Source organism: Oenanthe melanoleuca, chromosome 6 (genome assembly GCF_029582105.1).
Source record: "Oenanthe melanoleuca isolate GR-GAL-2019-014 chromosome 6, OMel1.0, whole genome shotgun sequence".
NCBI lineage: Eukaryota > Metazoa > Chordata > Aves > Passeriformes > Muscicapidae > Oenanthe > Oenanthe melanoleuca.
In genome coordinates, this window is record NC_079340.1 from 29,338,980 (window position 1) to 29,361,997 (window position 23,018).

At 38.8% G+C, this 23,018-nt stretch overlaps 1 protein-coding gene across 1 annotated transcript in view; it reads right to left on the minus strand.

Annotated features, from left to right (window-relative positions):
* Positions 1 to 23,018, minus strand: part of CACUL1 (CDK2 associated cullin domain 1) — a 42,742-nt gene that overhangs the window by 12,837 nt on the left and 6,887 nt on the right. Inside the window, exons 3-5 of the mRNA XM_056494854.1 lie at positions 19,126 to 19,228; positions 10,337 to 10,432; positions 5,910 to 6,012 (exon numbers count right to left, since the gene is read on the minus strand). Of these exons, the coding sequence (XP_056350829.1) occupies positions 5,910 to 6,012; positions 10,337 to 10,432; positions 19,126 to 19,228 (302 nt within the window). The remainder of the gene's footprint in view (positions 1 to 5,909; positions 6,013 to 10,336; positions 10,433 to 19,125; positions 19,229 to 23,018) is intronic.

Below are 23,018 nucleotides of genomic sequence, written 5' to 3' on the forward strand. Positions count from 1 at the left end.
TTACCTATCCTGACACATATGCTAATTCTAAGCACAGAGTCACTCCAAAAGCCAGTAATTCTCCTTTAAAATATTTATTTTTTAAAGAAATCTCCCTTTTTTTCCTGTCTCATTCTTAAACTTAAAAAGCAAGAAATACAGTTTATGAACATGGCAGAGTAGAGTTGTGCAGATTTTCTTCTCATACTAACTTTTCAGATTCATAGGAAAAAGCAAAGCAGTGTTTAGAGCTTGGATAACATCCAATATATTACAGAAGGAAAGGGCCTCAGTAATCAAAAAAGACATTTTTAAAAACATTGCTTCTGTCATCACAGTAGTCACTCTGAATCCCAAACCAAAATGAATAATGACTTGGAACTCTTGAGGGCAGTTTCTATATTGATGCTTTAGTTCAGATTAGAAATGTGATTTTGAAGCAAATTCACTGATCATCCCCACTTTGCTGCTCCTTGGTTGGTTTGACAGAGCTGCCTTGGAGCATATTACTTTAATTCCTTTTGGGCAAGATTAAACCAGATGTGCTCAATCTGCTCCCTGGCACACTGTCCAAAGGAGCAGACATGGACAAGTGGGAAATAAAACTCCAAAAAGCAGGGAAAGGTCAGCACTGGGTCCTCAACACCAACACAGAGGTATTTCATATTCTGCTCCCTTTCCACCACCCCACTTATTAATGCAGTCACAGCCTAAACCATGCAATGAAACCCTCAGCTCCTCCTCCAGGGCCCAAACCTTTCAGATAAAAGCTCATGGTTCTGCTGCACCAAACCCATAATGCTGCTCCAAGCACTGCTGTCAAAAGCAACTTTTCCTGATGAAACACAGTCATTAGATGTGACATGGAAATGAGAAGCACAAAGAACAACTTCTTCAATGTCATCAGCACACAGAAAGGCTGGGGGCAGTGCTCTCTGCAAGAAGAAAGTGTTTTCTCCTCTTGTCAGGGCATTTTCTCTGCAGTTTCAGCAGCAACAGGTTGCTTCTCATGTGCAGATTGTCTGAGACATGTCAAATTTCAGGGTTGGGGGGAAGAAATGCCACCTCAAATAGGGTGAATGTCAACTCAATCCATCTTTTTCTTGTCTATCTGTGCCAAAGGGTGAGGCAAGGGGAGTGAATAAAAAAACCCAGCACACATCAAAACAAACCCTGTGGTCTCTGTTGTAGCTGTAGAGTCAGACCATGAACTTGGCATCAATCACAGTCCTTCTCTCAGCTTTTGCACTACTCCTCAAACAGAGTTCTGTATTCACAAACAAAAACTGGATATGGCATTTATTAGTGAAAGACATTTTGTCAAAGAGATGAGGAGGGTCCCTTGCTTCAATGACATCAGACAGGTTTTGGGAGGTCAGCACAGCAAAACACAGCTGCTAAATGTGTAGAACAACAAACACTCCTACTGAGGCACTGCACAGGCAACATCCTCCCTGCTACATTTATCAGCCTCTAATAGATATAAATAGATTCATTCTCTGTAATTTTGCATTACATTTCTACCTCCTGAATCAAAAAGCTGAACAGCTTCATTATTAAATAGCTGTTAACATTTGAGTTAACTCTTTTGGTACTTTTTAGAAAGCACCAATGCAGTGGAAATATCTTCCCTGCTTTTATAAAGGAAAACCTTTATAAAAGGTTTTAATCTTTCTTTATAAAGAAAAAGGTTTTCCAACATAAACAGCCCTTCTATTGAACTTTATTATGCATCCAACAAAAAAAAAAAAGGAACAACAAAATCTCTTCCCCTCATCTGAATCCAAGTGACCTAACTGGAAGAAGCAAAGCTGTCATATGTAAAGATCTTCACAGAAAAGACTTCCTCTGGAACTAAGTAGAAACTGAAAACATAATGAAGGAGGCTGTGAGTGGTGTCCCTCCTCCTGACTTTTTTCAAAGAACTTTTTCTTGGAAATCATGAGAAAAACTTCTACTTTGGCAAACATATGTGTTATATTTTTACACTGGGTTTTAGCTCTGAACTAAAGACTGACATTCAAGAACTGCCTACATTCCTTTAGAATCCACACACAGTAACCACTCTGTGTGCTCAGGCTTCAGAGGCTAATTCTGTAATTACCCCAGGCAACAGGAACAAAATCAGAACTGCTGTACAAAGCTATTTCCCTCTGATAAAGTTCACCTGACTTCCCAGTTGAGTAACTACTGTACAAAAGTGCAGGCAGATTTTTTTTTTTTTTTGCAAAGAACCAACTTGTACTGAATGATCTGTACCAGCACATTGCTCTTTCAAGAGTAAAAAACACTTCTGCAACTCAAAATAGTAACATGTAAGGCAAGAAACAGCCCTACACACACATATAAATGACTGAAGTACTACAGTAAAGAATTAGGAGAAGGAAGGAGAGGAAGACTGCCCTCTAAAGCAGCTTTCACCTCTATGCCCAGCTTAACTTTCTGCTGCTTTTTTCTTAGTATGGGAACATCATCGACCTCCCAGAGCAGATTACAGTCCAGCATTCACCTTCCTTTCTTCAGTTTTCAGGAAGAGAACAGGAATATCTGCAAACTCCTGTAATTTAAACCCAAGTGATCTTTCCACCAAGGAGAAACAATATTATGCTCTTAATAGCTTTTCTTCTTTTGTTAGATTCAAAAGCAAGCTTGGTTTGGGCACTGAGCTGCCAATATCCAAAAGGGGAAGAGTGGAAGTTACTTGGAAATAATCTGCCATTGAATTTTACCTAGTGCAAGTACTCAAAGTAGGGAGTTTCAGGAGCTGCTCTTCACTTTCACACAGTAATTGCAATTTTTCTAGATGAGAATAAACAGGCAAGATGTTTCCAGGACTATCAGAAGAGCTAGTGGCTGCATAAGGAGAAAAAAAACCCTATTTCTGAGTTTTTCTGCTTACAAGTCATCTCATGCAGGACTGTAGCAGGAACAAAGATGACATTCTCCACCACCCCTTCTCTTGTGACATGGGGATATTATCTGCATCTTCTCCCCCTCCCAGCCTCATTTCTGAAGCTGCCTGTAAATAAGATGCTGTATCTTTGCTTGTTACATTCAGTTAAGCAGTTCTGCACACAGCAACTTCTCCCAAGCCATTGAATGCAGCAGTCTTATCAGCAAGAGCCAGCTTTGGCTTTGTAAGGAAAATAATCAGGTTATATTCACTTAGTTCAAATGTACCCACTTTAATCTGAAGAGCATTGACTTGATAAATGTGTGAGTGCAAAAGTGTTTCAAAACCAGCTGTGTTCGTGGATCTGTGTATTGTGGGTTTTTATTATGTATTTACTTTAACTAATGAGAAGTGCTACAGATAGTAAAGTGCTTTAAAAAAAAAAAAAAATAAAATTCATCTATCAAACCCCAAATGGAACCAAACTGGCATAGGTACAGGAAAAATTTGTCAAAGTAATGTTCACTTAGGCAATATTTCCTCTGTAAAGAATGAACTGACACCTTGATCACTCAACTTTCTGCAACCAAGGGCTCAGAGAAGTGATCCCACCACAGAGACAGGTGTTGATCTTGCATCTTCCTGCCTCCCACCAGCCAGCACAGGAATGAGGGGACTCAGCCTGGGGGAGTCTGAGCAAGAAATCAAACACCAAGGAAGAGATCGTGGCTGCTCTGCTCTTCTGGTTGTGGATCTCCAGGTCTGGAGATCTGGCTGCACTTCTCCAGCCCCCACCGTCTTTCTGAAGTGGAGCAGGAAATTCTTCAAAAATCAAATGAACCTGAAATGTACTTACAGTGCTTCCTGAACACAGCCTCAAACAGAAATGCCAGTTTCCAGGCTCTGAGAGAATGACAAGGTACTATAAACAAAACCCACTTTGTACAAACATAGCAACAAATTTCAGGAGCAAGAGCAGATGTTACTCTGACCCTCCAAGTCTAAATCACAAATGGATTAAATAAATTTCATAATTTGTTGTGTTTTTTTTCAAACAGAGCTTCCTCTCACTGAAGTGGCAGTTGCAGCATCTCTTTAAAAAACAGCCCCAGGACTCCATTTCTCCATGCCAAGCACAACTTCCTTGACTTTAATTTCCAAAGTATCCCCATTCATATTTGTACCTTTCTCCCTCACAACAGAGAAACATTTTTTTGCTGAACCAAATCTGTATCAAATATCAGCAAAGAGCACCACATACTGACATTGGGAAGCAAAGTACATAACAAACACCAACTTGCATTCTATTTTCACAGAGCCCTTACATTTCCAAAAAGGAAGGTACTACTCAATCTATTTTGGTTTGAATTTCAGGAAGCTAGAAAAAACAGCTGAGAAAGGCAGAAAAAAATACAATACTAGAAGATTTTCAGCACATCTGCAGTACTACATCATGTGCTATGTATCTTCAATTATTTCCCAAGAACCTGTTAGCAAGTTTAAAATTTTATTTAGGCATACTTTAACTCAATTTATAGATCCTCTTATCCAAGATTTAATTAAATCAGATCACAGTTAGGAGTTCATGCCTGTCAGTATTTATCATCTTACTTAGGAGAGAGATAAAATCTAAATAACTTAGCTTTAATAAACTGATGGTCAGACTGAAATGAACCCAAGGAAATTAACCTCTTGCTCATTAAACAAGAGACTTCATATACAGCAACACAGACAGCTTACCTTTCTTTTCTTTTTTTTTTTTTTCACTTGACTTCTGCAATTAACAGCTGGGGAAAAGTATTTCTGATTCCACACACATATACCACCACAGGTCTTTTTCTTTCAACAATTCATCTGCAATTTCTATTTGATTCTGCTGTTATCACTGCAGAAAGTTAATTACTTAGCAACAACACACGTGACATCACTTATGCCAGAGGTTTTTTCAGTGTTACACCTTTGCTTTGCCACTGGAAAAAAAAATTCTTTGCCTGAGAAATGCAAACATTTTAAGGCAGTATCAGCCAAATTTTCCATGATCTTGTTGCAGCTTTCATCTTACCAGGTTTCATACCAGTAACTCTCTTTGGCACAAAATAAAACATCAGGCCTGTGGCTGGGCATTTCTCGTTCTGCTATTTTTAAGGTGACATGATCTGCTCTTAGTGACACTTTTCCAGATGGCAAGGACAAGACTTCATCAGAGTGGATGATCTCCCATGCCTGTAGGGTGCCAGGTTCCCTGACCTTGTAATCACCCTGTTCACCCATCCCTCTCCCAGGAAATCACCTCTCAGAGAGCCTAAACCAACAGCAAAGCTCCTTCTCCCCAGCCCTTGCCTGCAAAGAGCAGGGTATTGCTACCCAAGCAAAGACAAAAGGAGCAATAAACTCCACTCCCCCTGCTCTAATGCTTTGCCAGCTGCCATTCTGAGGGGCCAAGCAGGGCAGCAGTGAGGTCCCTGTGCTCACACAAACACTCTCAGAGGTGGCAGGTTTCAGACAAACACTGTGGTTCACCACAGGAGTCACACTTCCCATTCAGTGCTCCTGTGGGTACCACTTGAAGCACATTCTATCTGCATTAACCCATTAACCTGAGAGAGAAGCTGCTGTCAGCATTCTGCAGCTCACCACCTCCAGCACTACTCGAGTACATCGTGAACACAACCCCAGAGGTAGCACAGTTCTCTGACCACACCATGTTCTTAATGATACCTGTGTCAATATTTTGATAATGAAGTTGAAAAGTAACCGCATAAACACAACACTAAATCATTCATTCTGCCATAATCACAAGGGAAAATAAATATTGGTTCCCCCAGAACTCAAGCAAAGCATTGCTTCATACAAGGGCAGATTTCTGAAAAAAATAAGCTGATGTATGTCACATTTCCTCATGCCTCAAAGGAATTTGTATTGAAGTTCACTAGTACTTGGCATTTTATCCCCATTTGCTGTGGATTTCTACAGTATCTGAAAGCACTGTGGCTTCTCCAGGCTTCCATTATAAGAAAAATTCAACAGCTTTACTTACGCATTAGGTTGTAAATGTGCTTTTCTGCAACATGTTCCGTAAACAGCTTTATAAGGTCATCTTTTAAGTCTCTGTTTAGCTTGGTTTCTATGTAAAATTTATTCTGGAAAATAAGACAGACGTTTTCAAGTTTGTTTCCCATAAGAACAATTAAACTAAACATATTTTTTCTCTGTCAATAAAAACAATTCAGGATATTAAAGCCATAGAATATTTCACCTGTAAAGCGTTTCCTTGGTGACTGCATTTAAACTTAATAGAACATTCCTGTACATTCCTACTTACATACAGCCATAAATATTCATTTTGTTTTCTGTATCTACAGCTATACCTCCATACTGATCCAGAGTGGAGAGCTTATATACAAAACACTCTATTTTAGGACTTTTAGAAATTATGTAAATTCTCTTAACATCAAAACACAGCCGGACATCATATTTGGAACAAAAGAAAATATTCTTTCCAAAGACTAAAAGTGATTAAGTCATTAAAATAGATAGGTCACAGTAAAAAATCATCAGCACTTATCCACTTCTGTGGTTCACTGACAGTCTCAGAGGATAGCTACTCAGAATGAATCAGCTGTAGAAATAAGTGACATCTAGAAATCTACACAAAAGTGAGCTACATTAAAATTTTTAGGATACCATTACTTTGACCAATTCAGCATTAATAAAGAATTCAGCTCTTCGAGGGAAATTCAAAGATAATTCTATTCCTGAGTTCCTCGAGGGCCCCAATACCTAATACACTATTTGGTATCAATGCACCATTTCCTGCAATTAATAACAAGATTTCTTGTCTGAGTCTTATTCACAGAGGTGTTTTAATAGCTGGGAGGAAAAACTGCTTCAAGATAAATCTCCTACCATTAAAAAGCTAACTTGGAAGTAGAAAAGCTAAGTTAACTAATTTGGAGAAATGGTGTAAAAGAGTTAAACAGATAATCTAACAGAAAATCAACTCAAAAATGATCCACAGGAACAGTTACCTGAGAGATTTACTAGATAAGGGAGCATCTTAAGGGAGAAAGTTTTTTTCAATGCTTTAAATCAAGTTTTTCTCCTATTCACTAAAGCATTCAACAAAATCAGAACAAACTCTCAGAACACAGAGCAATGTTTGTGTTTTTGTGTGAAACTCATTCTCTCGGCCATTGCCAAAGCTACAAACACACCATAACAATCTGTCCAGAGAGAAGCCCCTTAAACTTCTGAGAGAACATTCACCAGCATTTATTTACTTTTAATAAAGACTGAAGCTGGTAGAAAAAAGGCAATCTGAGGGGAGAATACTGAATATATGCCCCTATTGTAGTTTAAGTTTGTTGCAGTGATGGATGTTGGGGTTTTTGTTGGTTTTTTTTGTTTGTTTGTTTTGTGGTTTTTTTTTAATTTACCAATCTTGCTGCCGGTGGTTCCCTCTGATACACTGAATTTATCCTGCCTTTGGAAGGTTTATCAAGGACTAGGATTCAATTGTTTCCCCTCACCTGGGCCTGTGAACAGACATTGAAAGGCTCTGCACACAGAATACCCTAATTAGAAACAGACTAAGTTATTGGTAATGGTTTTGGTCAATGGTGAATTGCCATTGCAATAGAAACCCACAGCAACTAAAGATACACTTTGAGGAAGTGTTAAGCCACACACCACACTACAGCCCTTCACCAGAACATTTTCCTAAACCAGTCTGCACAAGATGTGCAAAGTATGATGCTTTGTTTTACTCAGGGGCTGAAAAGCCTAAACTTTTACTTCTACTAATTTCATTACTAGAAAAGCAACAAAACCCCCCCACAACCCAGCAGTTACAAGGCAGTATAAACACAGAAGAAATGTAAAATACTCTTCATATTTGCTCACTTGGAAACAACTTTCCAAAAAAGAGTTTCCACTGTGTGAGCTTAAAAACACAATGAAAAAGCATCTAACTCAAGTACTTCATTTCTAATCCACAGTGCTGAAAGGAGAGAGCAGAAGAGCTGTCACCTCCCTCATTCTTGTTAGTGGTAAATGAGAAAGATTTTCTGTATAACTTGTCACTATCTAGGCTGTGCCAGTAGTTCTTGAAAAATGTCTCAAGTCATGTAAAGGTCTAGCTGATATGTAAAAAGTTGTGAGTAACTGAAAAAGTCACAAACATTAATTTTATAAAACAACTTATGATAAAGCAATCTGGCAAAGTTAAAAGATAAATCTCAGTTAATATTAAGAGGAAATCAATAAGTACTTGAAAGGTGTGCTTATCACATCATACTCACATATATTTGTGTGTACAGACACACACAAAATGCCCTCTAGCTGATAAGCAACAAAGTGCAATACCACCCAGTAGGGATAACAATATTTTGGAGGCAATGAAAGCTGTATCTCAAAGTAAAATGAAAAACTGAGATTCTATAAGAAACATATATCATCTAAATTTTATTTTTTTCTAAGTGGAAATATTTTTTCACTGTGGTATGTGCAATCTGTAAGTACCCAGAATAATCTCACTTAAATTTACAAAACAGTTTTCTACTAGGAACAAAGCACTCTATGAAGCTGACTTCCAGTTTAATTTGCTTTACTTTCAGTTACATCCCTGAACTTCTGAAGGAACCTAAACCCACAGAATCTCAGAGGGTCTTTTGGCCTCCATGCTTTTCTGACAAAAAGAAAGCAGCCTAAGACTGAAAAAATCCATCACCACATGAAGAAACAAAGTGCTCCCAGCAAAAGAAGGAAAAAGAAAACTCCCTCAGTTGCAAGGTCAGTCCTTTCAGCCACCCCTCCTGATAAGCTTGGAAACACCCCTTGTTCACCACACATGCATAGGGTAAGGAATCACCTTTTCTGCTTTGGTACCTATCAGGAAACAAAAGTGCTGCTGCTGCTTTTAAGACACACAGGACTAAGATGAAGACAAAAATATTATGCCCTATTCCAGTTTGACATAAAAGCTTTAGTTTTTCCTCAGCTTCATAGATTTTAAAAATATTCAAAAGCATATTAAAAGTTTTCCTAAGCAGCAATATAATTATGCTTTCAGAACAAAGTCCTCAAGAGCAACTCAACAGCCTTGGAAACTCCTGATTAAAGCAATCACAGAAACGGAAACCTTGTCACCTCTGACATAAAGGCAGAGTTTAACAACTTCATCCACTTCAAAATACTTTGAAAAGTATCTATTAAAGTAACTGCAAAGCTGTAATTTAGACTGTAATTAGGCTTTCACCTCTTGCAGTTGTTTTTCAATTGTACTTTTGGACCAAAGAGAGGAAACTGTTGTTGCTGTATGAGAAAACTGGATTAGACACTACAATGTAAGATCATAAGAGTACCTGTACATGAAAGCACTTCCAAATGCATAAAGAAAAAACTAACAGACACATTTTTCACCCTGACTTCTCTGAACATATTTCCCACATCAGCACAACAGTGAAATTATTTCAGTGCAAAAGTATGACAGATAATTTGCCACTAGTTTATAAACCAGCTGTACAGCTGAGCCAAGTCAGCATTGCTTTTGACAGCAAGAGGAACTAACAGGTAACAGAACCAGATAAAAGGGCAGATTAGAAGACACCAAGTTCAAGAAAGGCAAATTCCTCTTTTAATGCAACAAATCTGGATGGTAACACAATGCCAAAATACTGTAGCAAGTTACCTAAATTCACTGAGACATAGGAGAGCCTCCTAAAGGCTTCCCAAACTCTTGAAACTACCAATGAGAAAAACTTCGAAGAGTTTGAGGCTTATTTAATTTTTTTTTTTTTTTCATCTCTAAGTGATTCCAAAACAAGAACAGTTTCTGGGAGGACATATTTCAAGCTTAAATTATTCATTACCACATTACCACAAAAAGGCAGTAAGGTTTGGTACTTGGACAAAAGGATGCAAATTATTGGTTTCTGAACCATTCCAAGTACACCTGACAGTGCTATGAATATTGTCTTCATCCATCCAACACTGAATTACTTTATCAAATGGTAAAGACATTTCAAAGCTATGTTTTCCTGTCTTTTCTGAATCTGTACTATTTGAAAGAAAAAAAAAAAAAAACAAAACAAAACAAAAAAAAAAAACTGCCCAAACTATGGAGCTAAAACTTAGCAAGTCAATAAATGATTTCTGTTCAAGAAGACAGAAATAATAAACTATTTGAGATGGCTTTTTTCCCATTAAATCAAAACCATTCTCCTCCCTCCCAGGAAAGAAGTATTAGGGCAGAAACCAACTGCAAAAGTCTGCATTTAGAAAGCATGGCTTCCCCTTCCTCTCCCCACAAAATTTGATCAGTATTGTTAGGCAGGCACCAAAACTAGGCATGGATCATAAGTTTTACATGTCAGAAATCATTATAGCTGCATTTTATTCTTTTCACTTTCAGTTAGCATCTTGTGTATGGACATATTTATTTGAAAAGAATTTTCTAAAACTTACCATATATATGAAAAGAGGCACAATGCTCTGCAATGCTCCCATATACTGTCCAAGAGCTACGTTAAATCTTTCAATATAGAGATCTGGAGGGCTGGCCTGCAAGAAACCGTAAAAGTCAGGTTGGAATTTGAACAAGAGAAAGATCTGGAACAGCATGGGCTATGCTTTCACAGCAAACTCAAACAACTACAAAGGATTTGATACATTAGGTCCACACAAAGCAAGCCACACATCATTCCAGAGTTTCTGCTCTAACTCCCTCCAGCAAAACCAATCTCCCTTCAGTAACTAGGTTTGCCTAGGACTATACATCAGTGCCCAACAAGGTCCATTCAATGAGAAATACAGTGAGCCTGTAACAAGCTGACATTTAGCATATACAAATAAGAACACTTTTCAAAGATCAGAAGTTTGTTTTGAAAGCACCAGCTGTCATGCCTAGAATCCATAACCAAATCTGCACAAGTGGTGCAGTGTGTGCTCCCACCCCTGTCAGAGCAGGGTGTATGAAGCTGCTGCTCTGCAGCTGAGCTGTGAGTGGCACATCCTGCAGATCCAAAGAACACTGGCCTCCACCTTTTTAAGTTACTGCTGGGTCACCTCAGGCAAGGCTCAGCTTCACAAAGAAGCAACATCTTCAGAGAGAGTTCTGTACTCAGGTCTCATGCTCCAGGTTAGGCCTGTGGAAATCTCCAGCTGTGCTCCAGCACACAGCATCCCCCTGCAGCCCCAGCCTCAACTTGGCTACACAAAACCTGAATGTGCTATTTTATGGCTACAATACTCTATTTCCCAAAGAAGGGGCTAAGGAAGCTTAAAAGATCTGTTCAGCAGCAGGTGAAGTTAACTTGAGAAGAGAACCAGAAGAATGGAAAGCACTAAGCACTATCTCTGTTAAAATATCCATTTGGTGGCATGCAGGGGAGCTGCACTGGAGCATTCACAAGTGCACTTAGATACCCACAGCTGAGAGTGGAGCTACAGCAATGTCTTCCTTCATTATCCTCTTCTCCACCCCAATCTTCCCCCTTACACTGCCCCACCTCTGGCCCAACCCCTGCTTTGGTCTTTCCAGAGGGGCTGGGTGGCTGCCTGAGCTCCTACTGCTCACATATACAGATACACCTATACAAACACAAGAGAAAAGTGTTGCTTGCTAATGAGAAGCAAAACTTCTCTTCCCCTGCACTGTTTTCCCCTCCTGACAACACCAAGCCAAAAGAAGATGGAGAACACAGCAGTAAGTGACACCTTGCAAGAAAACAAGTCCAAAGACTTTCCTAAAGTCAAAGCATCTGTGGTATGAGAAACACTCCAGGTTTAGCTGCACCTCAACCACCTTATCAGAACTTAAAGCTTTCTTCAAGAACATTTTTCAGCCTTTATATGGACATTCACCAGCAGCCCTAAGAGAAAAGTTAAAATTTATGTTGATATTTTGCTCTATTAAGGATTCTAAATTTATGACCTTTTTTTTTTCCTTTAAAATAGCTTCTTTTGCCTCCCTTCTTAATATGCTTAATGAACACGTGGGTAATTTTCACAGCAAACACCAATACAGAGCAGACAGTTCAGTAAGGAAAGTGAAACTGGCAAAGGAAGAAAGAGTGTTATTCCATATGCAGTTGCCAAAGGCTATATATGGTTATTCCTCATTTTGATCATAAGGTTTTAATCTTATTGCAAATGCAGTTCTCAGGGGTGGCCAAACAAATTTTAGTTAAAAATGCCAACAACGTATAAAAGTGATTATGAGCTCTAAGGACTCCCTTTCATATATAGCTACATATACAATTTGTTGCAAATAACATGCAATGAAATCTGCATTCTAAGCAGTATGTATTCCTGCTTCACTCCTTTTCAACCTCAAATTTAAATATGGTTATACCCTCTGATTTGTATACAGCTTCTAAGATTAAAGAAAAAGGAAAATTCTACTTGAAAGAACACGTCAGACAAAAGGAGACCATAGCCTCACACATGGCACCACACAACAATAAAGCCAACAAGAAAAAACACAGACAGAAGCTGCCTGGCAGTGGAGATTTAATCCCAGGCAATGCATACAGCCAGTCTGCCACACTTCTGACAGGGGATATAAGCACTGGTATCTTTTTTCCCCACTGCAGACTGAGAACTCAGCATGACACAGTAAGGGAGGCTGTTTATGAGAACACAACATCTGCACACCCAGCTGGCTGAGAATGACCTCAGGAGCCCTCCAATGGAAGGATAACTGGGAGCTGTCAACCACCACCTTGCAATCAAGTGGAAAACAACTGCTCTGGATAAAGACAAAAAGGCTAAGAGAGGTCCTGATGGCTTCAGAGGAAGTGCCTCACTGGTGTCAGGCAAACAAGGCCTTGGTTTTAACCTCTGCCATGCAGAAATAATGGTGTTGTCTGCTTTATCAGCATGAAATGTCACTTTTCAATTTTATTCTCCTCATACCATTTCATGTCAAGCCTCAACAGCCAAGACAATATTAACAGAGATGGAAAAAAAAAAAAAAAAAAAAAAAGGAAAAAAACACAAGCTTGGCAAACTCTGCTTAACTAAAGCTTGATGGGTAAACTATCAAAATATCCAAGCCAAAGAGAAATCAATAATAGTATTTTCATAGCTCATCTGTGAATTACTGTAATCTGTGTGGGGAAAACAGAACCATCTGTTTTCTGTTCATCACAGTGTTACTGACAGACTGAAATCAATTATTTGCTTCAGCACAAGACCTTTCTCCACATCTCTACATTCATATTTACAGGATGGTAACTGGAGCTGGATAGTTTTATATAAACCACTTGAATTTTATAACTAAAAAGCAGCACATGGCAACAAATTCATGAGTAAACAGAAGTTGTGAAGATTTGTATATTAAGTGACCATGATTAGAGCCTAACTTGCATTTAAAATCTATGCTTATTCAGATACAGCTATTACAAGAAAAACCCCAAAAAACTGCTTTGGCTGACACTTTTTACTCCTGGTCCTAGCCCAGAAAAAGAGAACACATACATTCAGCTGTTTAAATTATAAGGGGAGGGGCACAATTAAGCATGATATTTTCTTCTTACAACTCTCCAGCAACTATTAAGTCTTTAAATCCCCTCCTATCTTACCTGAGGGATGTATTACAGAAGCTATTCAAAAAGGTGAAATACACACTCCTAGCCTAAGGTTTTCCAGGAAAGAAGAGGATCCCTCATTCCTTCACTCCTCATCCTGAATCCTATCAAACTGTCAATTTAGGGGGTTGGGGATAGGTTTTTTTGTAAGTCTGTTGGTTTTTTAGATTGTTTGGGTTTTTTTAAAAACACTCAATACAGTTTAAATCTTCTCCTACATTTGATGTTATCTACCACTCACAGGGTTAAGAACAGTTTTCTAGCAGCAATTGTATTGTTTGTCTGTCCACAGGAACATTGAATGTTTGGCTGGATTTCTCAAACTCTGATGCAGCTGCATTTGGTTAACATCTTCAGCTTGGTTGTGAGTCAACTGCTTCTTAAAATAAAATACTATGGCTGCTGTTTAAGAGCTGATGTTAAAGACAATTTCATCTCCTTACACACCACAGTGGACATGTCAGCACCAACAGAAAAGAGAAGTAACAAGAAAACAAATTTGAGAAAGGATGATATACAAGACACAGTCAAACAAAATAAGCAGCTGGAGATTCTGCATACTAAATTACCCTTTCCTTATTTGAAATCTAATATCTTCGCATTTCAATACACTTGTGGGCAAAAAACTATATATCTGAAAAAGATCTGGGTTTTTTCAGCTTGAAAACCAGTCTCAATATCATTCTTAAACTGAACATATGAAATCAGAAGGCAACTCCTGGCTCAAAAAAACTCAGAAATGGCTCAGAAGAAAGAAACAGAGACAACAGTTCTGTGCTTAAGGAACACGAAGTTAATCTGTTTCTGTGTCTGGCACAACCAGCAGTATGTGTAGTAGAGCTTACATTCCTATGGTGAATGGGCAGCTCCATTTTCCTGGGAATATGCTCCCTGCCAAAATGCCAGCACATATGCTGCAGCATCCCTCCCACACCTGCCAAGTGAAAAGGGAGAATGGCTGTGACTACACAAATTAACCTGTTACTCATGTAAGTGATCCAAATCTTCTAAACCACTCTTTGCTCTTTCTCAAGAAAATATAATTTGTTTACCTTGCCTTGCAATGTATGTGATGCCCAGGTCTACCTCACAGACACTGGTATTATTAATACATTTTACAAAAAACAGACATGAAACCAAAGCACTGATTCAAAGGCTGTGTGTTCCTAGCCAAGCCTGCACTCAAACCTGTTCAAAGCCTCATGACATTTTCTCATGTAACTGTCTTACACCAGGTTAGCAGTGTGGGTCATGTTCCATTCCATTCTACATGCTTGTAAAACAGAAAGACATTGTATCTAAAGACCATCAAAACTATGTAGCAGTAAGAAATCTTCAGAAGCTTTTCTATCTATTAAAGACATTAATTTGTGATGTATTTACTTGTGTCTTTCTTGTAATTGCATCAAGGTCTGCAGCCCCAGTGTAGTGTGACAAGGCACTAACAGAGCTGCAGGACTACACACCTTTCCAAAAAGCTGCAGGCAAGAATGTTCCTCTAAGCTCAACTTACTGATGCTTGTGTCATTTTTAATGGCAATTCTGGCAATATGATAATACCTACTACTTCAAGTCAAAAGCCATTTTTTGATGTCTACACACAAAGATACAAACATTTATAACACTTCTGGTTTCTACCATCTGAGTTCAAATCATCCATATGATCTGACTCAATTCAGTGAAATTCACAGCAATAAATTCACTTATATATTAAAGCTGCTTTTGCTGATACCTTCACCAGGGGTTGTTTGAGCACCTTAAAGCCCTCACTCAGGACATCTGACTCCCATACACATTCTCCCAAGGAAACAGCAAGTGGGACAATACTTTCATACACTGCACTGACTGGTTTGAGAGCCAACAAGACAAAAGGCTGAGAAGTTGTAATGATTAATATCAGGCAGGAAACCTTTCTGGCATTGCACAACAAAGACTATAAACCTGCAGGTCCTGGGGGCCAAACAGTAGACATGCAAATTATCTACCAACACCAGTGACTCCTCAGTGCAGTCATGCTCATTATACAAAAATATAATTCATCATCATAAAAATAACCCACCACAAATAGAAAACAACAGATCCCTTTTTCTTTCTCCTCTAGACAAAAAGAAAAGGTGCAACATGACAAATAAATGGTTTTCAGCTCTCAATCATTTCACAAAGGAAGCACTGAATTTATTCTAACTAGAAGGGAAATATTGTACTACACCTGCACAAAAAAGCTACATTTGTAACAAGCCAGCTCAAAGCCACAGCACATTCTGATTGTCAATGCTTTGAGTACTTTCCAGCATCTTTTGCTGAAGAGATACATAATGGGTAAAGTGCTTGATTTTAAATTACTTTATCAGAGTGCATAAGAATAAATTAAGCCAGAAACACTAGTGGCTAATGCAAATACAGTTTTACTCATTTTAAAGAGATGTCTTTAATTTGAAAGCATATGCTTGTGTATCCACCCTACCTCATACATCTGAATGACTCAGCAATTACCCACAAAAACAGCTGACATTATTTTAAACCACAACATAATGAACCATGTCCATTACCAGTGAAATGTTTCCAAATAAAGCACCTTAGAAAAATCATCTGCATGCTACAAGCTTCACAGACCTCAAGACAACAGGAAACAAGTTAATTTGTGTTTTCTTCAGTGACATGTTGTTTTTTTTAAGCTGACAAAATCCAAAATTGGGATCAACTCAAGAATTAGGGACATTGAATTTTCAATTACCAAAAGTCCCGATGGTAAAACTCTGTCTTAACTAATGCAGATTCTGGTCAGACATCAGCTGCAGGAAAGGAAAGCAATCCTTGCTGTGAGTCTGTCCACAGCAGTCTGATCATTAACTGACAGATACAGTAAGAGGGAGCTGGAAATAGCTGGGCATCCAGGAGGCCCCAGATCAGCCTGATGACAATCAACTCATCTCATCTCAATGTACCAGTACTCAGCAAGCACTGCTCACTGCTCTGCAAATTCCAAATGCTTTGCACCCTCTGTGCAACATGCAGAAATACACCAGCCCAGCTACATTTTCCTGTGGCCTCTGCCACCACTGAAAATAACCTTGTGAAACAAACCTTCAGGAATTCACAGGGCAACAAACACCAACACCACCCAAATTGTTCTGCAGTCTGGAAAAGCAAAAGTCACACAGGACGACCAGGGTTTGTTTTGAATGTCTCTGGGACACCCAGCTATGGACACAAGTGTCCATCACTCTGCTGACTCCAGCTATGGCCAGCTGCTCAGGCAAGCACAGGGCCACACACAGAGGGAGGGGGGAAATAAATATATATAGGGAGTTTCTACAGTGAATGCCCCGAAGAGAGAAACCAAGCTCCATTAAGACTAAATCCATGCAAGAGCAAGTCTGACCAGTCCCCTGAGGTGCTCCCACTTTTACAGTTTGGTATCTGGGTTTTACTGGTTTGGCTGTTGATGAGTGGTTCCTGTAGGAGACAGCTTGCTCTGGCATGTTGGTTCCATGCAGACTTTCTGCAGCCCACTTGCCATTTAGCTGTCACACTGCTATGCAAAGAAGGTGCTGGCCTGTCCAGAGAAAGACATTGCATTTGCCATTTCAGTTTCCATAACAGTCTGCTTTCTTACACATACCATCACTCCTGCTTCTACTGGGCTACTTTTGCACCTCTGAACTTTAAAAACCAACAACTTGCATCAAGTCATAGCTTGCCAAATAAATAGAACTCTTAAAAGTTGTTGGCAGGTGAATGAGATTATGTCAGTAAGCAAAGCACAACAAACTGTGCATTAAAAGGATTCATACATATAGGTTTTTTCATTATTTGCCTGTGGGAACCAGAAACTTCCAAGAAACCAACATTTACAAAGTAATTTGCTATTGTTGATAGTGTAAAGATCTAGAAGTGCATTTTCAACATAAATCCTGAGTGACTGAATGTCACCAAAATGTAGTAGGATCAAAGAAGTATCAGGATAATAAAACATATTTTAGAGTAATTTCTTAAGAGTAAATTTCACAACCCACAGCTAAAATGGTTTCTTTATAGAACATTTTTTTGAGACACATGAGAGTTTTACCTCCAGCAGCTCAAAAAGATCCATTTATCATCCATAAGCCAAGCATGTTCACACAAAACTCACATAATGCACTCAAGGATGGTATCATGTTATATTACAGGTGTGTCTAACCTACACAAGGAAGCTTTTGCAAGGCTAAGATTGCATTAAACAGTTGTCTCAATTATTCTTTCAACAAGCTGATGTTCAGAAGGCAGGCTTGTTTTTAGGCAGAAGTATTTAGGCTCATATGTGCTAAAGCAAACTTTAAAATCAGCTGCCTCAGTTTTGGGACTTAAGAGAAAAGAGTCAAGGATTAGCACAGAGTCAAGAATTTGGGGTATTCCCAAATTCAAATCAAACTAAAGCAGTGTATTACCATGGGATATATCAGAAGAACTGGCCAAACCTGTAAAGCTGAAATGATTCATAGTTCTCACAAACAGAAGAAAATATGTACAGGCTGCACCAGCTCAATAGAACCAAGAGAAGGCTTTCTTTTAGATACAATATTCACCAACTCCAAGCAGTTTTTACAGAACACTGAGGCTGTCACTCCATGAGGAATAAAGAGAACATAAAAGGTAAAAGAAGAAAAGAAATACCATGCCTGTTAAATGCTGGGTGGTTATTTTTCTTTGTAAGGAAAGCCATCAGAGGGAAACAGTGCAACAAAAAGGACATCAGAGAGATCACAGTGCTATATATTTTGGGAATGCATGTTTAGCCAGAAATATCTGATGCAGTTAAAGCATTAAAACTGTTTTGGGTTGACAGAAATTAGTTATCAATGTGTTAGAAGCACTGAATAAGCTGCTGTAGTTCAGGGTTTCTTTGTGTTTGGCTTATCTACTTCACACACTGCAAAATCAGTACAGAACTCAAGCATCAGTTATGGAAGTGAAAAAAGCTGCAGGGAGAAATCAAGCAGTGTTGCTGCTACAACAATGACAATTTCAAGTTCCTATCTGGAGATTCTAGTCTAAAAGGAATGTTCAACAAGGAAATGTGAAAACAACCATGGATGCACAAGTAAGATGCAGAGGATAGGGATATACAAACTCTACACCTAGGACTGCTGTAAACCACTGACATCTACAGATAGGCAAGAAAAATGCAGAATAAGCTGTAACAGAACTCTGTATGCAGTAATTCTTAATGCTTCACCACCTATACTTAACTCACTTAATTTTTTTCCTTTAGATTTTCCTGTTTGTGCTGCTGGTGGTACACAAGAACCATAAACAGTTTATACATACTTACACAGAAACAGCAGACATTTATCTTATGTGCTCAGATCATGCTTGACTGAGGTATTTACATCCCAGATTATACTTAAGATTTCCCATTCTCCATTCTTTCACTCTGTGTCACATATTCAGGTTTAGCCACTGCTCTCCTTGTGCCTGAGATCTCCAGGGTCTGGCAGTGCCAAACCTCTGGATCTAGTAGTTGGTTTTCTGTCTGACAGCCCATTAGTGAGTGAAGTAGTTGACAATTTTGTAAGTTAATGTAAATCAGTCTTAATAGCAATCCCCTCCACGGGCCACCTACATACTGCTCTGATACAATCACAGATCCCAAGAAAAAGAGAATTAGATTGTGCAGCTTCTTACCTGCAGCTCCTTTGAGACTCTCTCTAAGTGGTTAGTTATCTTTTTTATTAGGTCACTATACATCTGTTCCGAATGCTGCTGGCATACACACTTATACACACAACTGCAGAAACAAATAGAGAACAAACAATGAACTTCCAACAGTTTGCAATGAAGGGTAACAGACCTCAAAACATTTTGTTCAAGTTTCAATTTAGAGGATAATTGAGTTAATTGAATGATTTTGAACTTTTAAATACAGTCCTAAGCTTGGAATGAGCTCCAGCAGGCCCTTACAGCTCCCCTGGAGGCTCCAGGGTGTCCATCCCACTCCCCCTTCCCAAATTAATTTTAACTTAAAATGACTCCTCTTAACAGTGCATTTCAAAACAGCCAGGACAATTTTATCAACAGCACTTTCCTACTTCTGGCTTTTGTCTCTCCTTTGGGAATGAAGTCTCCATTAAAATAAGCAGGTTTAACCATTCTGTGAATATTCTAGGGCAAAACCCTTACTAAAAGAAGGGGAATGCTGACAAGTACCATAGAAGTTGCACCAACACCACGGTAGCATTAAAAAGAAATGGTAAAGGTTCTAAAATTACAGACTCCAGCATGCTTCTCCATTCTTTGTTACCTAAATTCTAAGAAAATTCCACACTTTCATAATAGAGAAAGATGAAGAAAAAGAGCAATAAAACTAATTCTGCATTCGATGGCTTTGCTATGTAAACTCTGGTATTCAGTGCTACCTTTGATTCTTAAGAACACTTTATTGCTCTCATACTGCAATATAACACCTGCAAAACAAGGCTATTCGTTGAAGACATATTTACAGCAGCTGAAAAACAAATACATGTATTACTTTCAGAAAGATGTTATTTGAGTAGTCATCACTGTCAGGACTAATACCAACACCCATCTTTACCAAGCAGTATTTACCACTCAGTCAGCATTTTGAAATCAGCCAAATCCAAGAGGGCAGGGAGACTTCACCTGGTATCCTGGGCAGGTCACATCTCTGTTCTGCTCCCTCCTCCACTCCCCTGTACCAAGAACTGTGACACTAAGCAATTTAGGCCAGAGATTGCTCTTAGGACATGTGCAAACAACTGATTTCCAGGGAGTTTCAGACCCCAGACTTGAACTCTGCAGCTTTAATTGGCCCGTAGCCCAAAGCTATGGGACAGCAACACTGTATCTCTGCAGGGGAACTATGACTTTCCAATTCTCTACTGAGAAGATGGTTACAAAGATGTAAAAATCTACTTATTTGGTGAACTATGTTATTTCTGAAAAACCAAGAGTCCCTACACCTCTCATATGAATATATTTTAAAAATTACTGAGTATCTGTAGTTTGATATTATTTAAATATTCTCAGTCAAGATCATTCTTTTTCTTTCATATCAAGCCTACAGTATCTCCTATAGGAGATACTACACTGAAATAATCAACTGCAAAAGAGATTTTGGTACAATGTTCCCTGCTAAGAGCAAAAATACCAGTCTGATTTGGATCAAAGAGAGAAATACTGATAAAAAAAGTGAGACTGATTTTTGTGATTTCTTACAAAACCAACCAGCTGGGTAACCACAGCAAATGGCCCCACATGTGTTTGCTCTATAGCTTTCCCAAGCTGACTGCTTTATTTGCATGCAGCTAAACTGAATTTTAAAGTACACTTCTCCTTAGTGTTACACACTATTGCTGCCTCTATTTCTGCAAAATGTTCTGTAGGCAAACACCAGTCTTCCCATGTACACACAGGGTGTGTTTACATTTTATTTGAACACTTCTATTTAGAGGTTCCTTCCCCATTTGAGATCCTGTTTTCAGTTCCTGATTGTGGGCTTAATTCTGTGAATCATCCTTGCCCTGAGATTACCCAAAAGAAGTCAGAAGCTTGTTGGTTCTTTAACATAACCAAATACCTCAGGAAAAGGAAATCCCAAAAAGAACATTAAGAGGGTAAGCAGTGGGTGAATATCCAAGCTAAGTTGTTCTGAGGAACAGAAAACTGCACTGCACCTGGGAGGCTGCCAGATGTACAACTTAGCTGTTCATGTTTTCCTCATCTCAAACCTTCCTTCACACCTCTCTGCCAATTTATCCAACCCCATTATAGCTGTAAGTGACTATGCACAAGCAGGCTTTGGACTCACAGCTGGAAACAGACACTAATGACACTTTGATACTTTACAGATAAACTGGTAAATATCTGCATACACGCCTTAGAAGTTATCTCCCAGCTCTCACTGCTGGGTAGTAAACACCTACAGCTACCACTGACCATGTCAAATATAGCATATACCCAAATACCTGGGTATCTAATAATGCATTTTGAGTTTGAATTGGCATTTAAACTTGATTCTTTTAGCCACCACAAAGACGACCAAAAATACTACTGTATTTTCACATCAGTTTCACTGTAAAAAAACCCATATATGTAGCTATTTAAACCACTTCAAGAAACACTAAAGAACTGGCTTAGAAGCAAAGAACATCTAAACTCCAAATCTCCTTCAGACTCTCAAAAATACTCCAAGCAAACATACTTATTAAATTCAATTAAAAAAAAAAAAAAAAAACAACTATCCTTCCTTTATCAATCTATCTTGTCCATATTGTTAATCAAAGGAACAGCCTAAAAATATCTTTAAAAAAGAGGCTGTGGCAGAGTAATTATAACCACAGACATCACTTTTAAAAGAAAATTGACACACCAGTTTCATCAGTAACACTAAAGTATGGAAAATCTTTAGTTTTGGCAACAGTAAAATACATGCAACAGCTATCCATGCATCTTTACAGTCCTGTACCAAGTGCCCCAGATGTACAGGGGTTACCCAGGAGAAACCCAAAACCCAGTATTCCTCCAGTAAATCAAACTTTTGAGGAGTAGAAAGATGACAAGGATGAACTGCAGTTATCTGCAAACCATAATTAGGTATAATTAAACCATTAACTTTGCACATCTATTCTTTACCAGAGATGACTTTTGAGAGATGTCTTACTGCAGACTGTTTGGACATTGGAAAGAACTCTGATAACTTACACTAAAGCTGGTTTTATTAATTCAAACAACCATCTCAATTATTTATACATATGATGATTGATATCTGAGTCCTGATAAAAGCAGTTCCAAAAGTTTGGAGAAGAAAGAGGAAGTTTATTGAAGCTTTCAACAGGAACTAAGGGGCAAAACTGAACACTTGCCTTTCTTTTATCTGCTTTCTTAATCCAAAGTTTTAAAGGGCAAGGGCAAAGTGGCTAAGAGCAAGAGGGCATGAGACATCAGAACTGAAAGTCTGTAAAAACAGCCATCAGTGACTGTAGCTGACAGCATTATTCCAGAGGGCAACACTGGTGAAGAAAACCAAGACAGCAGTGCCACAGCTGTGCTGCTGGCAAGGGCCAGGGGATGGAACAGCATCTTGGCCAGTAAATCCAGCAGCAACCACCCATTTTCCATCCTATTCACCAACACCCTGAACACCTGCCACCCACAGAACAAAAATCTTCATTTTAGTTCATCTCTTAAGAAACTGCCAAATCTCTAAAGCATTTAGCATTTTGGTTTGGAGCAGTAGTGTGCTGGGGAAGCAAACTGCCCACCATCCCCAGTCCTGAGCACAAGTTTAGCCTGAAGGGAAGTTCTGTTGTGTGATCAGATCCCTTTCCAATCAAACTGCAGCTCCAAGACAGGTGCAGCCAAGGCTGCAAGACAAGAATGGAAATACAAATTAGTGTCCTTCAAACTGTCTGGAACTGGGCAAGGGGAGAACACACCAAAATACCTGAGGCAAAACACACAAATGACAATTTACATCTAAGGACCTTGGCACCAGGTCCTTCTATTTCCTTCTGCACATCAACAATACCAAATTGGTTCCTACTAGAGATCATAAAGGA